A 20,669-nucleotide genomic window follows, 5' to 3' on the forward strand; every position below is an offset into this window, starting at 1 on the left:
TAAGTTCTCCTTTGTACAAAAATTAATAAATGCACATCTTTTTTCAAGACAAAATGTATTAGGAGCCTGTAAAGCATTGCACCAGTGATCAGGAGATCCCCGATACCATGCAGGTCTCCAGCACACTGTCAGTATCTGATTGCCCGTACATCCTGTACAGATAAGCCGATACTCGCTGACAGGAAGACTCAAACTACCACAGCGCCATGATAGTTCATTAGGAACTACAAGCCGACAGCTTGTAGTTCATTCACACACACCGAGTTCTGTGTATGAATGACGTGGCTGCGTGGGCAGCAGGCTGTGGCTGCAGCACTGGGAACAGATTACATGTTCAAACCTAAAATCTGGTGGGTTCACAGTTTCTATAGGATGGAAATATGCTTAAACTTTTAGTATATATAGCCAAATCACTCAAGGACACAGGTCCCATCCATCTCCATTGATAAGGACACTCCTGTACTGCTTGCTACAAACTGAAGCATGTTGAGGAGGGATTATCTTGGGCTGGTCTATAGTTTTTTTGGGTGTTTCCTTTGCCCATGTCCAATCCCACTGTAGAAGGCAGTATAGCTTGACAGTATATCTCCCTCAAAGGATTTTAAGGTGAGAAGAAAAATCCTATTTGTTTTTATTTTGTCACTATTTTTCTCTGATGAAAAAGAGAGGTTTCCCCTAAGCGGACTTTTAAGGCAACTAGTAGTATCACATGTATAAAAATGCAGGTATAGTAGTAGAAAAAGATTTTATTGATATGTATATTTTTTATTATATATAAACTATCAAAACGGAATGAAATATTGATTTGTCTAAACATATTATCACCATTCTGAAGGGTATATACTGTAAGAGAACCTCCTTACACCCAGTGGGGTGTAAGGAGATTCTCTTATATACCCTTCAGCAAAGCTCGGGTGTAAGGAGGTTCTCATATACCCTTCAGCACGGTGATAATAGCTGACTATGTTTAGACAAATCCATATTTAATTCCGTTTTGATATGTATATTTTGTGATACTACCAGTTGCCTTAAAAGTCTGTTTAGGGGAAACCTCTCTCTTTTTCTTGAAAACTGGATATGGCATGATACTACAGAGAAAATGAAGAAAATGAATCACCGCTCAGGAGAACTTGCTTTCAGGTGTATATTAGTGAATCCTTCAGAGGAGGGGAGTCCCAGGTGCTGGCTAAATGCAAATTGAAGCAGGGTTTGAAACAGGAAAATCTGGATGCCGCACACCGGATAAAGTTGAAAACATCTTCTTTATTATAAAACTTGGATCATAAAAAACAGGACAATCAGTCGGGTAGTACAGACACAGCTGACGCGTTTCGCACTCTAGTTCGAGTGCTTATTCATAGCTGTGTTTTATAATATTAATATTATAAACTTATAATATTATAAGTTTTATAATAAAGAAGATGTTTTCAACTTTATCCGGTGTGCGGCATCCAGATTTTCCTGTTTCAAACCATGGCACAATATTAGCATAGACTTTGCCATTCGCTCTCTTCTCTATTTTTCTTTGATGCTTCCTCACCCATCTTTTTAGTCAAACTGTACTGGATAGGGGAAAAAAAATCCTAGGAGCACTTCATTTCAGAGGTACCCTACCTACAGTTTCACTGATCTGACTGAACTTCATTCATGCAAGGCTTAAGTTTTCTTTTTTTAAATCATCTTAATTGCATTAGAAAAATACAGAAGATGGGAATGCAGACATTTTAAAATTAAGAATTGCCGTTTACTAAGTTCACCTCAAATCTGATAATACAAATTACAATCGTCTTACAATTTACAGCTATGTAGTGCCGAGGCCTGACAGGTGGTATACAAAGCAAACTGAATGGATGTTAATGGTGAACTCTGATCATTAAATACTTTATTAAAATATATTCCTCGACAGCCACAAAGGATGTAAACTCACTTTGTGTACATCAAATGCCTTTGTAAGCTCAGTTATCCCCTTGTAAAAGTAGCAGTGACACCACTGTCATGCCCATAACCTGTGCAGGGAACAGAGCTGTGGGTATTGATCAGGTCCTCACACTTCAGGCTGCTTGAAGGGGGCTGTATATAAGCCCAGTCACTCTGCACAAGCAAAGAGCAGCAGTGACTAGTCTTTGTTACTAAACTCCTTCACAGAGGCAAAGTGCAGGAGTTGTTTCCTACTGCACACATTTGAGAGGAAATACTTAAAAGGACAGCAAGATTCAAGAAAGCACATGGCTCTTGCATTTAGACAGCATGAGTTTATTCCAGATTTCAAATTTCTGATAGGTCTAAAAGTTGACTGTACAGAGATTGTAAGGCCTCATATGCACACTAGTGTTAAAGCCTGTGTGCATCACATAATGGCGTCCTTGGGACCCTGCAAGGCAAAAGGTGCAGCGTCCAGTCCAGCTGCCAGCAACGCGCCAAAATGTAGGACAGGCTGAAATAAACAGTGGCTGGACCCCTGTAACAAGTGGTACATACATTTTTGATGGGCTGTTTGCAGCAAGGCTGGACGCTGCACCTATGCCTTCTTGGGGACCCAAAAATGCTGGGATGTAAAGCACATGGGCCTACTTGCTAGCGTGCATAAGGCCTAATGTGTATGGTCAGCTTACAAGTCTAAAGTATAAACATATAGTTAAATATACAGACATCTGATTTACATAGAAGCCTACTTACTTGGAGCAGAATGGACAGTGGGAGGGGGCTGGGTAAGTGGCCTAGGAACTGGCATTCTCATATTATGAGCTGGCGCAGGGATAGGAGGCAACAAAATACCAGGGGGCGGCAGTCCAGGAGGTGGTGGGAAAGGAATCATACTGGGTAAGGAAACCTCATCGACCACCAAGGGATCATTTCCATGATCAAACTGGCAAAGGTCACCAAGGACGCAGAACCCTCGTTCTGTGAAAAGAGAAAAAAAAAGATGATATATCTAAAAAAATTAACAGTTAAACACACCAGGAAACGTCATAAGAACTCACCTGAGAAGCTGGTTATAAAACAAAATATATGCTTAACTAGAAAAAGTACACACATTTGTCACATTCAGTGTTTTTTTTTCACAACTTAAGAAAAGTTTACTGTGAAAGTACCCCATTATAAAAATTTGCCAAGACTAATTTTCAGCACCTCCAGCTTGATCTAAGAGCTTTGATTGCTTTGAATATATATATCCTAAAATGAAAGTGGTAATGAATCCAAAAATGGGAGTTTTGATTTACCAGTAAATTCAAGGATTTGCAGAACAGTACCCGACAGGGTTCATAGACCATGGGTTACATGCCGTTACCTTCAGGAGATTGAAAATTGGCAAAAGCTTTGTGGGGGGGGAATGCCCCCAGTACACCCTCCTATAACCTCACACATTCTGTGAGATGCCAGTTTTGTAGTAAACAAGAAGCAGAGGACAGAGGGGAGGGACATTTACTGTGTCTTTTACTGTACTGCAAGATATGGAATCTACAGGTAAGTGAAAATTTCCATTATGTTACTTATACAGTACAGGAAGTCAGACCATGGAAGATCCCCAAGCAATAAATTGAGAATTGGGCAACAACATAGCAAACACGCCCACAAAAACCAAGGGTCAGTTGACCCAGAACTCTCAGTTGACAGCTTGTAGAAGTACCCTGTGACCATAGTTTGCAGCAGAGGCCCGAAGATCGACCTGGTAAAAAGCTTAGAAAAAAGGCTGACTCCTCCTCTTCTGAGGTGTCGGGGGGGGGGGGGGGTTCTCTTCACAGACACCCCCCACCTGTGCTGTATTCTCCCCCTCTTCACGAGGAAGGGCGTCAGGAGAAAAAAAAAGAAGGATCGACGCCATTCTACCTGGCGGCTTCCAGGCTCTCTCCTCGCCAAATGCTTTCGTTTTGGTTAGTCTTGCGCCGGTCCAAGAATTTCACCTCTAGCGGCACAATACGAATGTCCCCAGCCATCCCTCTTAATCATGGCCCCAGTTTGAAAACCAACAAAATAGAACCAGAGTCCTATTCCATTATTCCTAGCTAAAGTATTCAGTCGACCGGCCTGCTTTGAACACTCTGATTTTTTTCAAAGTAAACGCTTCAGGCCCCCGGGACACTGTCAAGAGCATCGGGGAGGCGCCGAGAGGCAGGGGGTGGTACAGGTGGTAGTTCGCCTCGCGGCAGACCGCCAGCTCGATCCCAAGATCCAACTACGAACTTTTAAACTGCAGCAACATTAATATACGCTATTGGAACTGGAATTACCGCGGCTGCTGGCACCGGACTCCGTTGGATCCCTAAGTATTTGAGTATTGTCTGCCGGAGAAGTCAGACTTATTCACAAAGGATATAGTAACGTTAATAAGCCTAAGGCACCTGGTATTCCCGGGCGGTTTCCCACCCAGGTACTAACCAGCTCGAGGCTGGTTGGGCTCGAGGCTTCCAAACCTTCCAAGCCCCATCCGCGCCCCCCCCCCCCCCCCCCCGGTTAAAGTGCGGCGGGGGGCCCGTGCGGTACCCGGCTCAGCCTGCCGGCGGATTCCCCCCTCCCCGAAGCAGTCTCTCCCACCCCTCGACTCCTGGGGCTTCCCCCTCCCGCCGACACGTTCCTCTGGGTCCCGCGGGCGTCGGGAGGGGCCGATCCGAGGACCTCACTAAACCATCCAATCGGTAATAGCGACGGGAGGTGTGTACAAAGGGCAGGGACTTAACACTTGCTTATGACCCGCACTTACTGGGAATTTCTCGTTCATGGGAAATAACTGCAATCCCAGATCCCTATCACGAACGGGGGTCAGCGAGCACCTGTCGGCGAAGGGTGTAGACACGCTGGTCCGTTCAGTGTAGCACGCGTGCAGACCTGAACACCTAAGGGCATCACAGACCTGTTATTGCTCGATCTCGTGTGGCTGAACGCCACTTGTCCCTCTAACAAGTTGGACGAGGACCGCCAGGGGTCGTGTAACTAGTTAGCATTGAGGAGTATCGTTCGTTATCGGAATTAACCAGACAAAATCGCTCTACCAACTAAGAACGGCCATGCACCACCACCCACAGAATCGAGAAAGCTATCAATCTGTCAATCCTTTCCGTGTCCAGGCCGGGTGAGGTTTCCAGTGTTGAGTCAAATTAAGCCGCAGGCTCCACTCCTGTTGGTGCCCTTCCGTCAATTCCTTTTAAGTTTCAGCTTTGCAATCATACTCCCCCAGAACCCAAAGACTTTGGTTTCCCTGAAGCTGTTCGGTGGGTCATGGGAATAACGTTGCCAGATCACCAGTCGGCATAGTTTATGGTCGGAACCTCCATACCATAAACCATTGTTTTATGGTCGGTATCCGATTGTCTTCGAACCTCCGACTTTCGTTCTTGATTATACTCAAATACTTAGGGATCCAACGGAGTCCGGTGCCAGCAGCCGCGGTAATTCCAGCTCCAATAGCGTATATTAATGTTGCTGCAATTTAAAAGTTCGTAGTTGGATCTTGGGATCGAGCTGGCGGTCCGCCTCGAGGCGAACTACCGCCGGTCCCAGCCCCTGCCTCTCGGCGCCTCCCTGATGCTCTTGACTGAGTGTCCCGGGGGCCCGAAGCATTTACTTTGAAAAAAATCAGAGTGTTCAAAGCAGGCCGGTCGCCTGAATACTTTAGCTAGGAATAATGGAATAGGACTTCGGTTCTATTTTGTTGGTTTTTGGAACTGGGGCCATGATTAAGAGGGACAGCTGGGGGCATTCGTATTGTGCCACTAGAGGTGAAATTCTTGGATCTGCGCAAGACTAACCAAAACGAAAAGCATTTGCCAAGAATGTTTTCAGTAATCAAGATCGAAAGTTGGAGGTATTCCCGTGGAAATCGGTTCTCAATGATTTATGCATTCCCTCCTATTCTGCCTGCATCCAGCGCGGGAATGTGTTTTTAAAAGCACCATTATTACTGCTGAAGGCTGACAGAGGGACACAAGAGCATAGAGGGGCATGGAAGAGCAGGAGCTACACACTGAAAATGAAGATTTTCTACTTGAAAAGTAGATATTACTAGTGAGCGAGGAAATAAGCGTATGAAGATATGACGCCAAAAGTTCTCCTCCTTGTAGGATGGAGATAACTGATTGGATTGACTTCATGCCAAAAAAAAGAGTGGTAATATTCAGGAATTTAATTTAAATTTTTTAGATCCAGAACGTCCATTTGGATTTAACCAAACCCCAACTTCTGCTCTTACATGGGGGCCACCATGAACCCTTTTTCTTGCTTCGACCACCTAAATCAGTTCCTTTATGGCACTGATCTTTTGCCAAAAGATGGTCCAATGCTTGAGAGAAAGACTTTTTTCTCTGGATCATTAGGAACATTTGATCTGAGAAAACGAGGAGACGGAAACTCTTGAAACTCCAGTTTGTACCTTGGAGTTATTGAGGAAGTCCCCCATTCGTTTTGACACTCCTGCCAGATCCCCGAGAACTACAGAAGAATTCTCCCTATTGAGCAAGCGGGGGCACCTCCTCATAAGGACTTCAGTATCTTGTAGGCTTCCTCCCCCAAGACCTCTTTTGTCGGACCGCGGACCGCCAGCTGGATCCCCAGATCCAACTGCGTGCTTTTTAACTGCAGCAACTTTAAAGAGGGAGTCCACCTAAAAAAAATTAAAAAAAATATTAAAAGCCAGCAGTTACAAACACTGCAGCTGCTGACTTTTAATAAATGGACACTTACTGGTCCTGGAGTCCAGCCGAAGCCAATCGCTCGGCTCTCGGCTGCTGTCATGCTCTGTGAGGGAATCAGGAAGTGAATCGTTGCGGCTTCACTTCCCGGTTCCCTACTGCGCATGCGCGAGTTGCGCTGAGCATCCCAAGTGGTCCCCGCTATCTCCTGGGACCTGTGCGTTTCCCAGTAGACAGCGGGGGTGGGGGGGGTGCGGGAAGGGCTGTGACTCCCGTGGGAGTCTATTCCAGGAAGTGGGTGCAAATACCTGTAGTAGACAGATATCTACACCCTCCTCCCCCCTGAAAGGTGCCAATTGTGGCACCGGAGGGTGGGAGGAGTCAGCACCTGTCGGCGAAGGGTAGACACACGCGGGTCCGTTCATTGTAGCACGCTTGCAGCCCCGGACATCCAAAGGCATCACAGACCTGTTAGTGCTCGATCTCGTGTGGCTGAACGCCACTTGTCCTTCTAAGAAGTTGGACGCAGACTGCCGGGGGGTCTCGTAACTAGTTAGCATGGAGGAGTCTCGATCGTTATCGGAATTAACCAGACAAATCGCTCCACCAACTAAGAACTGCCATGCACCACCACACACAGAATCGAGAAAGAGCTATCAATCCTTTCCGTGTCCGGGCCGGGTGAGGTTTCCCACGTTGAGTCAAATTAAGCCACAGGCTCCACTCCTTGTGGTGCCCTTCCATCAATTCCTTTAAGTTTCAGCTTTGCAAACATACACAGATGCCGCGCGCGCGCCCCCCCCCCCCCCCCCCCATGGGTGGTCGGGGGACGGGCCCTCCGGGGAGGGTGGGGACCCCAGGGGAAGGGGGTCTGGACTTTGGGGAGCGAAGGAGCCCGCACTGAGTCGGGCGGGCAACTAGGGCGCAGAGACGGCAGCCCGAATGACCGCCGCCTACCGCACGCCCCCGGCCGCCCCGTCTCCGACCCGGTCGTCAGTCCCCTGAAAGCGCCCTGGCGGGCGACCGATGGAGCAGCGACCTTCAGACAGGAGGAAGCCGGGGCCGCAATGTGCGTTCAAAGTGTTGATGATTAATGTGTCCTGCATTTCACACCAATTCTCGCAGCTAGCTGTGTTCTTCATTGACGCACGGCCCCTTCATACAGCCCCCAGTGGTGACACTTAGGCATGACAGCATTTACTTTCTTCTTTGTAGCTTTCTTTTGTCCCCGAGGATTACCTCTTGAACTTGACGGCGAAAGCCGTCGTGACTGACTGGAGGCTGATGCCCCTGGCACTGGAGAAGGAGCTTGTTTAAATGAAATACATTTACTCCTTTTCTTAAATGGCAAAGGGGTACCTTTCCACTAGAAATTCATGATCGATTATTGTTTCGATTAATCGGCTAATAATCTTTAAAAAAAAAAAAGTGTGGTGTATAATTTAGTTAATATGTCAATTTTTTTTTTTAAAAAAAAAGCAATTTATTCTGCATATAGATATTTAAGTAGTAAATATAAATAACCAACGATATGATTAGAGAGCAAAATCTCTAATCCACTCAGAGAATAACAGACAGAAGAGATATACTGTATATACTATTAGAGGTTGAATCTGGTAAATATCAGACTCAGATCTTTTTTTAAAGGAAAAAAAGTAGTTAGACTGTTTTGCAGATTTTCAAACAGAACTGTATTATATTATATTATATGCTGGCCATACAAAAACAATGTCTTCCTTTAAAATAAAATGTCATTTTAAAAACGTTTGTTCGATTTTCCAACAGTTAGTGAGGTCAAATCGACGTTCGTTTTCAACCACGGTGACAGGAAAATTTAGAAATAGAAAACTGCTTGGTCAGAGGAATTTTCAGACAGTGTATGTGGTTTTTGTTCAGAAATTACGTTAATTTTAAAACAGAAAGTTAAAAGCAAGTGAAAATTTCAAACAGTCTTTCATTCAGTGAATGTACAAAGATTTTTCATATGAATATTCTCATCTGAAAATTGATCCATGTGGCCAGCATAAGGCTCGGTACACACCTATGCAGTTTGCTTTTGATCTGTTTCTACAGTGCTTTTTGCTGTGCGTTAAGTACAGTATAGAGTGCCCCAATAGCAAGGTAAAGAAAACTTCTGCCTTTAGAACCACTCAATTCCTGCCCAGGACTACATGTCCCATGAGGCATTGCTCCTCACACATTCACAAGTTCTCAGGCACTTACTGACATGTATGGATGATGTACTTAGCTGTATGTGTGCTGCACTGTATTTCCTGATATGTAAACAAAGCATTCTGTATGCAGGCCAACTAATCGGCTGGCCGATAAATAGATTATGAAAACAGTAATAGATTAATTTCATAATAGATTAGTTGTCAAATAATCGATTAGTTGTTTCAGCCCTACACAAGATAAAAAGAATATGGTGTTTTTCTTTATAGATCATAGACCTTTTTTCTTTTTGACCATGTAATTTAACGATCACAATACAATTGAAGGAAAATATGCATGCAGGTTGACATTGCTGATTAATAGCTCTGAAAATGCATGCTGCCTGGCTATTGATTTAGTAACTTAAATACTTGAAAATTACTGGCCTGAGACAAGATTGAATATTAAAACGGGTTGTAAAGTCTCAAGGTTTTTCACCTTAATACATTAAGGTGAAAAACCTTCTTTGCTGCACCTGCCCCCAGAGCCCCCCTTTTTCTTACCTGATCCCATCCGTTCCAGCGATGTGCATGAGCTCAGCGGCTCCAGCCACTGTCTCCCGCTGCAGTCGATCAAATCCAATGACATGGAAGCGGGGGGCGGGGCAGAGTCACGCTGTCTGTGTCAATGGAAGCAGCAGTGAGAGTCAGGAACGCGCCCACACGAGTGCCCCTATGGAAAACGGCTCTGTGAGGGCACCTGATGAAGGGGAGGAGCCAGGAGTGCTGAGGAAGAACCCCAGAAGAGGAAGCTCAGGGCTGCTCTGTGCAAATCCCTTTCACAGAGCAGTTAAGTAGAACAATTTTTTTTTTATATAAAAACAAACACGTAAACCTTTACAACTCCCTTTAAGAGTTCTGACTTCAACCTCAGTAGCAAAGGATTAACCACTTCATGCCCTTAGAATGAACCCCGTAGGTCAGGGGTCTCAAACTGGCGGCCCTCCAGCTGTTGTGAAACTACAAGTCCCATGAGGCATTGCAAGGCTGACAGTTACAAGCATGACTCCCACAGGCAGAGGCATGATGGGACTTGTAGTTTTGCAACAGCTGGAGGGCCACCAGTTTGAGACCCCTGCCGTAGGTCCTCAGGTTGAAAAGGTTCCACCAGGATCACAACTGCAGCCACGATCCTGGTATCAAAATTTGCACCTGGCGATGGGCTTTCCTGTAAAAGTGATCCGAGTAGCCCTACAGCTGCCTGATCGCTTCTGCAGGGCACGGAAGGAGGCCTGGGACTGCTGTGACCCGTCGTTCCAGCTGAACGCAGCAAACAAAACCAGAATCAAAAAGGATTTTGTAATTTCCGGTTTTGGTTTGTAGTTTGCAAGCAGTTACCAACCACTGTTTAAGCCAATGCTTTTGAGGACAGAGGATAGATCTAGGGCACAGTATAATAGCAAATAGGTAAGTTACAAAAATCGCAACAATCACCATTTTATTCTCCAGAGCCTCTCAAAAAATATATGATGTTGGAGGGTTCTTCATCATTTTCCAACAAATAAATAAAAAGCAGATGATTTTACACGTATGCCAGAAATGTCAGAATTGGTCCATGCGGATCACTGGCAAATAAACTAGCACTGTAAGAAGGAGTCTGCCATTGGCAGACTAGATATTTCTCCAAGAAAAGGTTTCTGTACGAAACTCATTGGTTTAGTTTTACTTGTTTTTTTTAAAACATAAAAAGCAAGCATTTGAAAGTATTGTAACCCTCTGGTATGTGTACCCCTCTCACTATGCAATGGGTGCACTGCAGTGCCATATAGAGGGGTACAGCAACATAAACTGGGATTAGGGGTACTGGTCTTGGTGGAAAGTTCATGTTTAACAGATATGGTTAGATTCTGGTTTAAATTACGCTTTAGCTTTAGCTGCTACAAATATGGTGGCCATTAGCAAAATGCAACAGTCATATTAATGAGTTACTCACCATCATAATCCCGGCAGCGTCGTTTAGGAGGTGGGTTTCTGTTGTAAGAATTGGTAGGGTTGTGGTTGCTATAGTAATTAGACCAGATCTCTGTTGTGCTCTCAGGGTGGTGAGCAGGTGCAATGACAGTCACAGTGCTGGGGATAGCCTGCCCACCAGAGGAATACTGCTGCTGCTCAGTGGAGATGCTGGCAGCCTGTGAGGCTGGGTTGTATACATTTTCCAACTCATTTCTTTCAGACTCAAACTTCGTCCTTTCCCGGTGATCTGTTAAAAAGACAAAATTCACAACAATTGTCAAGCTGCCTCTGTACTTAACAGCGCAATACTACTGAGGCACCTGACATGTCTTCAAGCAAAAAATAAAAAGGAAAGCATAGACGTGAACAGAATAAGCAGTGAAAATATGAAAGATGTACCGCCAGAAACAGACGATTTAAAATGTAATCAAATATATGATCCAACCCTAACTGAATCTTATGAAGGAAAATAAAAAAAAAAAAAAAAAAGTCAGCAGCTAGAGATACTGGAGCTGCTGACTTTTATTAAAACGACACTTACCTGTCCAGGGATCCGGCTTTCTCCTCACACAGGCCAGTTCTTCGCCGGTCTTTGGGTCCCCAGCATAGGTGTGCGCAGCCTGTTGTATTAGGGTGTGCACCCCAAACCAAAGCTCAAAACACACATGCACGAAATCTGAAGGTGGGTCACTTTTCAGAAATCAAAGCACATGGGAACGCGCCCTTAAATATTCCTGCATGTCCGTGGTGAAAGGCAGCTCAGACAAAACATCATGGACCACGAGTAAATAGTAGGTGCACCTCACTGAGCACAAAATTGTTTCACATAAAAAGCTGTAAAGATTTTGCTATATATATATATATATATATATATTATATATATATATATATATATATATATATATATATATATATATATATATATATATATATATATATATATATATATATATATATATATATATATATATATTTTTTTTTTTTTGACAGTCACACTAAACAGACTGGCTATATGTACACACACTGCCCTTTGTAAAAAAAGAAAAAAAAAACATTTTTAAATTGCTTTTTCTTTGGATGCTAGAAGGATCAGCAAGGTGATATCTGTCCCGGTGTGCAGTGACTTGGTGTCCCAGTTACTTGACATTGTGCAGTATGAGCTGAACACACAGCTTTACGCCAAAAAAGATGGGGTACAGAAACCGAGGTGACTGCGCTAGGACACAGATGGCACCTTGGCATTGTAATTGGACAGGAGGACCTAGAATTGTGATTGGAAAAGGGGACCTAGAAGTGTGACAGGGGGTGGGCATTGTGACAGTAGAGGGGTACCTGGGCAGGGTTACACAAGGAGGGGTAGTGTGGCAGGGGACACATGGGGTGGGCACACTATCCTCTCTCATGTGCAGAGAACCGTTTCTTATGCTGGCGTCAGCCCCAACTCCCGATCACCACACACAACGCACAGTGATAAATACTATGAATTCCCCCCTCCCCAGGTCGGTGTTTCTCTTACTGCGGCTGGTCTCCTGCAGGATCTGTTCCAGGTAGGCTGTCTGTGGATAAACTACATGCTGATTGGCCGATCATGGAGCTCCCATTCCTGAGGTCCCCCAATTCTCCACTGACACACAAATACTGTGCAGAGTGATCTGACAGGGTGGACGATGACTTCCGCTCAGATTGCCTAGGAGATCCAAGCGGATGTAGTAGAGGGTACCAGTCAGTCAAAATGAGGTACCCGCTCCCCCATACAAAAATAAATGTATCCATAGGGAGGAGGCATAAAAGCAGAACTTCCCCTTTTGGGTGAAGTTCTGTTTTAAAGTACATTAGTAGCATTCTAATCCGCTATCAAGCAAAGGACACAAAAACTTCAACTTTCTTTTAGACCAGAATATATCATATATAACTAACAGTGAACGTGGACTCTATGCTAGGTAAGATTAAATTGGAACTTTACTCTCACAATCAACATGGACTATTTTTACTTCTTATGCTGCCAAAATAAAGGAAATAGATAAGTAAATAAAATATACTTTCCTATTTTAAACTTTTTTTCATTTCTTAAATTACTTCCTGGTTTCTAGCCTAGGCTAATAATGTTATACATCCCAGGAGTCTTCAGGAGGGGTTCTCTCAGCTAAGCATTCCCTTCTGCCTGCCTGAGCTAAGGGCAGATGTATTCCAGGAAGTAACTGCTCAGTAAATACCTTATACAGCCCACTTCCTGTTTCTTGTCCTGTCATTAGCCTAGGCTTAAGACATCATGCACAGCACACTCTCTCTCTCACTCTTGTAAGTGTTTGCCAGGAGGGGGGGGGGGGGAGTCATTAGAGGGCCAATAAGAGCTGCAAAGCTGGAGAGGTGTGTGTGTGTGTGTGTGTGTGTGTGTGTGTAAATCCAGGAAGTGAACAGGCAGCAGCTTCAACTGCCCACAGTTAAAATGATTACAGCCAGACTCAGTGGAGGGAGATTTCTGCAGCATATTTGGCAAGCACAGAATCACAGTATATATAAAATAATTTGCAAAGTGATTGGAGGGAAGCTTCAGAATGGCAAAGATGTTATTACAAATTATGTAAGCAAACTGCAGTTCCTCTTTAAGATGGCTACAGCTAGAAATGCAGGAGGGAGTTTAAATTGATTTCTCAGCAACAAAGCATTGATGGGACAGTTTGCTTTGTATATTAAAAATGAGGAGGGGTAATGAAAGAATATATATACATTTTATATTCCGGCGCCAGGCATGTAGGCGGCACAGAGAGAGCGCTCCATTTGCAAGTCTCTGATCCTGGGGAGATCCTGTGAGCAGAGCACCCAATATTCAATTCCCTCGGCTCTGGGAACAAATCAGAGGTACCTCTGGTGGTGGGTGCTGCAATGGTGAAGTATGGGCAGGCAGCGGCTAAGCCACCAGGAGATCGGTTGGCAAGGTTAGCCTGGGGAGTCCAAGATGGTGCCAGCAGCCATGAGGAGGTAGAAAAGGAGAATCACAGCACACAGCCCCCTGGAACAGTGGCATGGAGGATGGTGTTGCACTGGGTCAGGCGAGTCCTCTGTCTCCAGGGGATTGGCTGAGACCCAGGGGGAAGTGACTGGATCCGGATCCTGGGATGCACGGTGTGAGCAGGAGGGGAAAGGGAATCCTGTATCTTCAAACAAATAATGGCTGCTATACACCTCTGTCAGTCCATTCTGACAGATCATATAAAAAGGTCTGAAGTTAAAATTCTCCTTTTTGAAGCAGGATGTACAGAAGGGAGAGTGGACGGCTGCCGCTGGACAGCTTATTAGTACTCTGAAGAACTGTCAGACCCCTGGAAACTGCAGCTCAGATTTCTAAAAAGGCCCTTTCTGAACATACTGTGAAAATGGCAGATATGGTGGACAGTTTGCACAACATATTAAAAATTAAGAATTAAATAGAATTTTTGGTTTGAGGTTCTCAGATGCAGTGTAGTTCCACTTTAACTATAGCAGACTGCACAAGTAATTTGTACTCTTCTTCTCAGCACTATTAACATCTTCAAAGAAAATCTGGCAAAAGCACATAAACATTCCTTCTAGTATTTGCGATCATCAATTGAAACAGTTACTTTGAAATAAACCTTGGCACCCTTGACTGGATTGACAGCGTGTACTGAAAGCCTTAAAACCCTAGTTGGTCAATTATTCATATAAGAAAACAGAGCTCAGGTCAAGTACCTGCCTGCTAGGTTGTGATCTGCAGAGCTTGGCCTTCCAACAGTAAAGCTGCACTTTAAAAAAAAAAAAAAAAATGAAGAAATCTTGAGCACAACAATAACCTCAGTACACAGTTTTTATAAAATGCTCAAACTTTTTTCCTAAACATTTAGCTAGAATAGGAAATTGTAGGACCCCTGTCAGAATTCTTTTTTTTTGTCAGTGTCCTGTCAAGGAGATTTACCTTCACTTCCTGTCCCAGAGACAAAGCTGGAAGTAAGAGGAAATTTCTGATAATTCATGAGATATTGTCACTCCAGAGCTAGGTATACACGTATCAAAATTTGGTCGGTACAGCAGGATTTAATCAGCGCTTGCAGCCAAAAGCTGCTCCCCCTTCCCCCCCAGAAACCATTCTACCCTCACTCTCTTTTCACAGGAGACTAGGCAGGAGCCATTGCCTCTTGTTGCCATCAATCAAATCCTGTGGAGGAGGAAGTGGGGGCACACAGCCTAGCTCAAGAACGCGCCCACATGAGTGGCCCAATAGCAAGCGGCTTACTATGGGGGAACTCAGAGAAGAGCAGCAGAGAGAGAGCACCAGCGGGGGATCCAAGAAAAGCAGGTTTGGGGATGCTCTGTGCAAAACTATTGCACACAGCAGGCAAGTATATTTCTAACAAAAAAAAAAAAAAAAAAAAAACACAGACAACCCACACAATCACATCCCATACCACCGACAGCAGTAAAGGCCTGATAGGATCTTATATTTTACTTCTCTAACCAAAACTAAAAACAAAGTTTTAGGTTTACATATATAAGTAAATTATAAAAATACATAGAAACTGTAGCAACACAAATAACAAAAGTTAACATAGAATACATTACTTCTCCATGTAATCACTTGGGTAACTTGATTCATTTGCAGACAAGACCACCCAAAGCTGTGGAGCCACTGATCCATTGCCAACAACACCAAACAAGACAGCTAGACATATGTAGGTAGCATTGCATTGCTCTTCAAGCCATCACTGAACAATAACTCACACCTATGAAAATGCACACATTTGCTGGAATACACCAGTGAATAAATTAGACAAACTAGGTTATATTTGGACAAACTCCCTGAGCAGAAGCTTGATATGAAGAGTAGTTAATTGCTGCAAAAGCAAATCATTCTTTCCACGAAGAAAACATATTTAAAGCGTGTACAGAAAAAAAAAAAAAAAAAAAATGAATGAAATGTGACAAACTGCAATAAAATAGCAAGTTGTAGGTGCATCTGAAGATAACATGCAGGTTTCACTTTACAATCTTGTGCTTTTAAAAAGGTAAAAGGGGGTTGTGGTTTTATATAGCGAAATCCAGCCAGGATTTTCCCATATTAGCCATTTTACCTGAAAATATATTTATTATTTGTACACACCATTGCTAGCCAAGAGTCTGCCTTAAAGTCTGCAAACATCTTTGCAGTTCATAGAACTTTAATTTTAATGGAATGATATACCACTAATTATGTGCTTCTGCAGATGGAATCTGAGATAATGGCCCCATAGAATATGCAAACTGCATCCAAAATACAACCCAAGTTGCATCAAAGTTACTCTACATGAATCGCACAGCAAATCGAAGAAAAAAACAAAAACATTGCACCGCAGTGAACCAAGCCTAAAAAAGGTCAAAACCACATTATTGTATTAATTCAGGGGATAGGCAACCTCGGCCCTCCACCTGTGGTGAACTTACAAATCCCATCATGCCTCTGCATCTAGATGTGCCTCTAGGCCTGTGATTGCCAGGGTCTTGCAAAGTCTCATGGGACTTATAGTTTCAAAACAGCTGGAGGGCCGAGGTTGTCTACCCCTGTATTAAATGGAGCGTCTGGGTAAAGGTAAGCAAAGATTGCCCCCGTACAGTAAACCTGTGGCCACTAAAGATAACCTGACCTGCAGACAGATATGTAAGGCAGGCATCTAAAATGTGTTACTAAACCCAGGACCCTGCATTTACTATATCTGGTCTCCCATAGCACACAGTACACAGAACATGGAAATGCAATTATTTTAGTAAATATAAACTGCTAAATACCTTTTTCTCATCAGCAGCATATAGCAGTCTTGTGACTTCTATCTGTGTCTGGCAGAGCACTGGTTAACGGCTTGCCGACCAGCCGCCGCAGTTTCACTGTGGCAGAATGGCTCGGCTGGGCAAAACGACATTACCTTACATCGCCTTTAGGCCACTAGGGGCGCACGCCCAGAGCAGGTGAAAACTTGTACAAGCTTTTTTTTTTACCAAAAATATGTAGGAAGAATACATATCGGTCTAAACCAAGGAAAAAAAATGTGTTTTTTTAATAAAAATGTGGGATATTTATTATAGCAAAAAGTAAAAGATAGTGTTTTTTTCTAAATTGTCGCTCTTTTGTTTATAGCGCAAAAAATAAAAATCGCAGAGGCGATCAAATACCACCTAAAGAAAACTATTTGTGGGAAAAAAGGACGTCAATTTTGTTTGGGTACTACGTCACACGGCCGCGCAACTGTCAGTTAAAGCGACCCAGTGCCGAATCGCAAAAAATGGCCTGGTCATTGTGCAGCCAAATCTTCTGGGGCTGAAGCGGTTCAAGCTTGTACAAGTTTTCATTCTGCTCTGACTGTCCGATGAGGCTGCATGACCCCTGACCCTCTGGACAGTGCCGATTGGCTCTGTGCTGATCACAAGCATCCTCCAGAAAAAATATATAACTATAAAAAAAATTATACTGATCAGAATCCCAAAACTATACCTCTCACACGTGTACAGATAAAGATAGCGGCGCTAATATAAATTGTGTAAAATAATGGGTCAGAGCAGCATAATGCCTATGACCCTCTACTTATACATAAAAATAATAATAGTGTCATGAAAAATATTATTTTTATCATGAAAAGAAATTTCTTTAACACCCAGTGAAAAGTCACTATAAATAATAAATTACAAGAAATGAATGAATAAGTTCAACAGTTGTTTTTCAATCTGCTTGTGTGAAAAATCTTCTGCTCTTCCACCACACCACCGTGATAGTGACACCACTCCCTCTGAAGAGCGCACTCACCAGACTGTATAGCCTCCCACTCTCGTGTCCGGCAAAACAGCAATTGAACCACACCTGGGTTGCATGTGATGAACCGTGAATCCAATCAAGCCAGCTCCATATGTGAAAAAATGAATAAAGTGCTCCACATAGCGTGATACCATTTTGACAGATTTATTAAAATCACTTCAAACACACTTCAATGGTTACACTCACTTTTAAACAAACATAAAAGCCTTTAAAAAAAATCCACAGCAAGCACAGCAAGCAACAGGATCAGTGATCCAACGGTGCACCGCGGTCACAGCGGACCTGAAGTGTAAACTGGTGCATCTCTCACCCAACCTTCTAAGGCCCAGCCATACGATCGGTGGGCATGGTTACACGGCATTCCATTGCACTGACATTAGATGCCGCTGTCTGAGGAGGACTACACCGATCGAATGGCTGGGCCTTAGAAGGTGGGGTGAGAGATACACCAGTTTACACTTCAGGTCCGCTGTGACCGCGGTGCACCATTGGATCACTGATCCTGTTGCTTGCTGTGGATTTTTTTTAAAGGCTTTTATGTTTCAGTTTAAAAGTGAGTGTAACCATTGAAGTGTGTTTGAAGTGATTTTAATAAATCTGTCAAAATGGTATCACGCTATGTGGAGCACTTTATTCATTTTTTCACATATGGACCTGGCTTGATTGGATTCACGGTTCATCACATGCAACCCAGGTGTGGTTCAATTGCTGTTTTGCCGAACACGAGAGTGGGAGGCTATACAGTCTGGTGAGTGCGCTCTTCAGAGGGAGTGGTGTCACTATCACGGTGGTGTGGTGGAAGAGTAGAAGATTTTTCACACAAGCAGATTGAAAAACAACTGTTGAACGTATTCATTCATTTCTTGTAATTTATTATTTATAGTGACTTTTCACTGGGTGTTAAAGAAATTTCTTTTCATGATAAAAATAATATTTTTCATGACACTATTATTATTTTTATGTATAAGTAGAGGGTCATAGGCATTATGCTGCTCTGACCCATTATTTTACACAATGTATATTAGCGCCGCTATCTCTATCTGTACACGTGTGAGAGGTATAGTTTTGGGATTCTGATCAGTTTATGTATTTAAGTGGCAGCTTTTTTCACTGTACACTGTGTATGTACACACATTTTGTATTCATTTACACATCTTGTATATAGCTTTGCACTTTTCTTTGGCGCAGTGGAGTAAGAGAGATTCAGGGACGGTTTATTTGTATATCTCTTGCTATAAAAAAATAATAATAAAATAATAATAATAAATAATAATTAGGGCTGCAATGATTATTTTCATAATCGATTATTTGGCCGATTAATCGGTTAATTACCTTAAAAAAAAAGTGGGGAGTATAATTTAGTTAATATGTAAAGTTTTAAAAAAAGGCAATTTATTCTTAAATCTCTCTATGCAGTGGTAAATAAAAATAGCCAATTATATGGTTAGGGAGCAAAATATCTAATCCACTCTGAGAATAACAGACAGAAGAGATATACTGTATATACTATTAGAGGAGAGATGAGAACGTTTGTTCGATTTTCTAATCGTTAGTGGGGTCAAATCGACGTTCATTTTCAACCACAGTAATGGGTACATTTGGAAATAAAAAACTTCTTGGTGAAAGGAATTATCAGACAGTGTATGTGGTTTTCATACAGAAATTACAATTATTTTAAAAACAATGTTAAAAACAACTAAAAATTTCAAACATTCTTTCATTCATCGAATGTACAAAGATTTTTTGTCTGAATAGTCTCATCTGAAAATTGATCCGTGTGGCCAGCATAAGGCTCGGTGCACACCTATGCAGTTTACTTTGATCTGTTTCTGCAGTGCTCTTTGCTGTGCGTTTTGATTTTTGCGCACGTGATTTTGCTGCGATTTGCGGTTTTTTTTTTTGGCCAATTTGTTGTTGGGCAGATTAAAAAACACAAATTGCTGCAAAAAACGCATTATATGCTTTTCTGCAGCTTGTCCATTGAAGTATGTTGAACCAAAAAAGCACTGTTATACTGTTATATGCAGCGGCTGAAAAAGCATAGATGTGAACGTGTCCCATAGGAAACCATGTAAATGAACTGTAGTCCGTTTCTGCAAAAAGCATCAAAAAACACATAGATGTGAACCAGGTGTAAGACGTTTAGTAACATAATGGGGTTAAAAAAACGAATATTAGCCCTTTATAGTACAAAAAAAGCAAATAATCACTACTGTAAGGGGTTCATTTTTTTTTTACTGTAGAACTGTGAAACAGTTACAGTAGCGATTATTTGCTCTTTTTGTACTATAAAGGGCTCATTTTAGTTTTTTTTTTTAACCACATTATGTTACTGGCCGATTAAATCGATTATGAAAACAGTAATCGATTCATTTCATAATCGATTAGTTGTTTCAGCCCTAATAATGATAATAAAAATGAATTTCCCCACGAATCACTAGCGCTCAATTCTGCAAGTGTTCTAGTTTACTATTGCTGTTTTCTAGCTGGTCTAAAACGGCTTTTGACGTAAAAAGGGACACTTTTTGGTTGCCATAGACGTTCTCAAGCTTCCAGGCAGAAAGAACAGTATATATACCGGCATGACACTGGACAAAGCACTAGGGACAAAAGGGAGGTGAAATGATTTGATACAGTAATGTAATCTGTAAGATTACAGTGTACTGTATGTGTTATGTTTATTGTACTTTTTGAATTTGCCGCCGGGCTCCGCCCCACGGTACTCGCAGGGAATGGAGCCTGGAATACAGAGCATTGGGCGGAGGACATCGCAAGTTACCTGTACCAGGATTCTGCAATGCAATCCAAAGTGTGGTTCGGGGTTACTGCTAATTGTACTGAAAATTAACTTCAAACCACACTCGGAATTACGGCCTAATGGCAAAATGGTCTAATTTCTTGGGAAGGACAGCAGCACCAAGCAATAGTCAGGCATGGAAGAAGCAAACAAAACGTTTAGGCATTAAATATGCCTAGTGCATTTTATTGACCCCCACCTCCCAAGTAGTTTAGGGGTGCAGGAGAGTTTTACTTGGGATGTGACCACACGTCTGCATTACACAACTGCCTGGAGTTTAAAGAGGAACTGGA

The 20,669-nt window shown here is 42.8% G+C and overlaps 1 protein-coding gene across 1 annotated transcript in view; it reads right to left on the reverse strand.

Annotated features, from left to right (window-relative positions):
- The window catches only part of RBM27 (RNA binding motif protein 27), a 219,080-nt gene that overhangs the window by 131,195 nt on the left and 67,216 nt on the right, over positions 1-20,669 (reverse strand). Inside the window, exons 6-7 of the mRNA XM_073620625.1 lie at positions 10,767-11,033; positions 2,677-2,901 (exon numbers count right to left, since the gene is read on the reverse strand). Coding sequence (XP_073476726.1) covers positions 2,677-2,901; positions 10,767-11,033 — 492 coding nt within the window. The remainder of the gene's footprint in view (positions 1-2,676; positions 2,902-10,766; positions 11,034-20,669) is intronic.

This window comes from Aquarana catesbeiana, linkage group LG03 (assembly GCF_042186555.1).
Source record: "Aquarana catesbeiana isolate 2022-GZ linkage group LG03, ASM4218655v1, whole genome shotgun sequence".
Taxonomy (NCBI): Eukaryota; Metazoa; Chordata; class Amphibia; order Anura; family Ranidae; genus Aquarana; species Aquarana catesbeiana.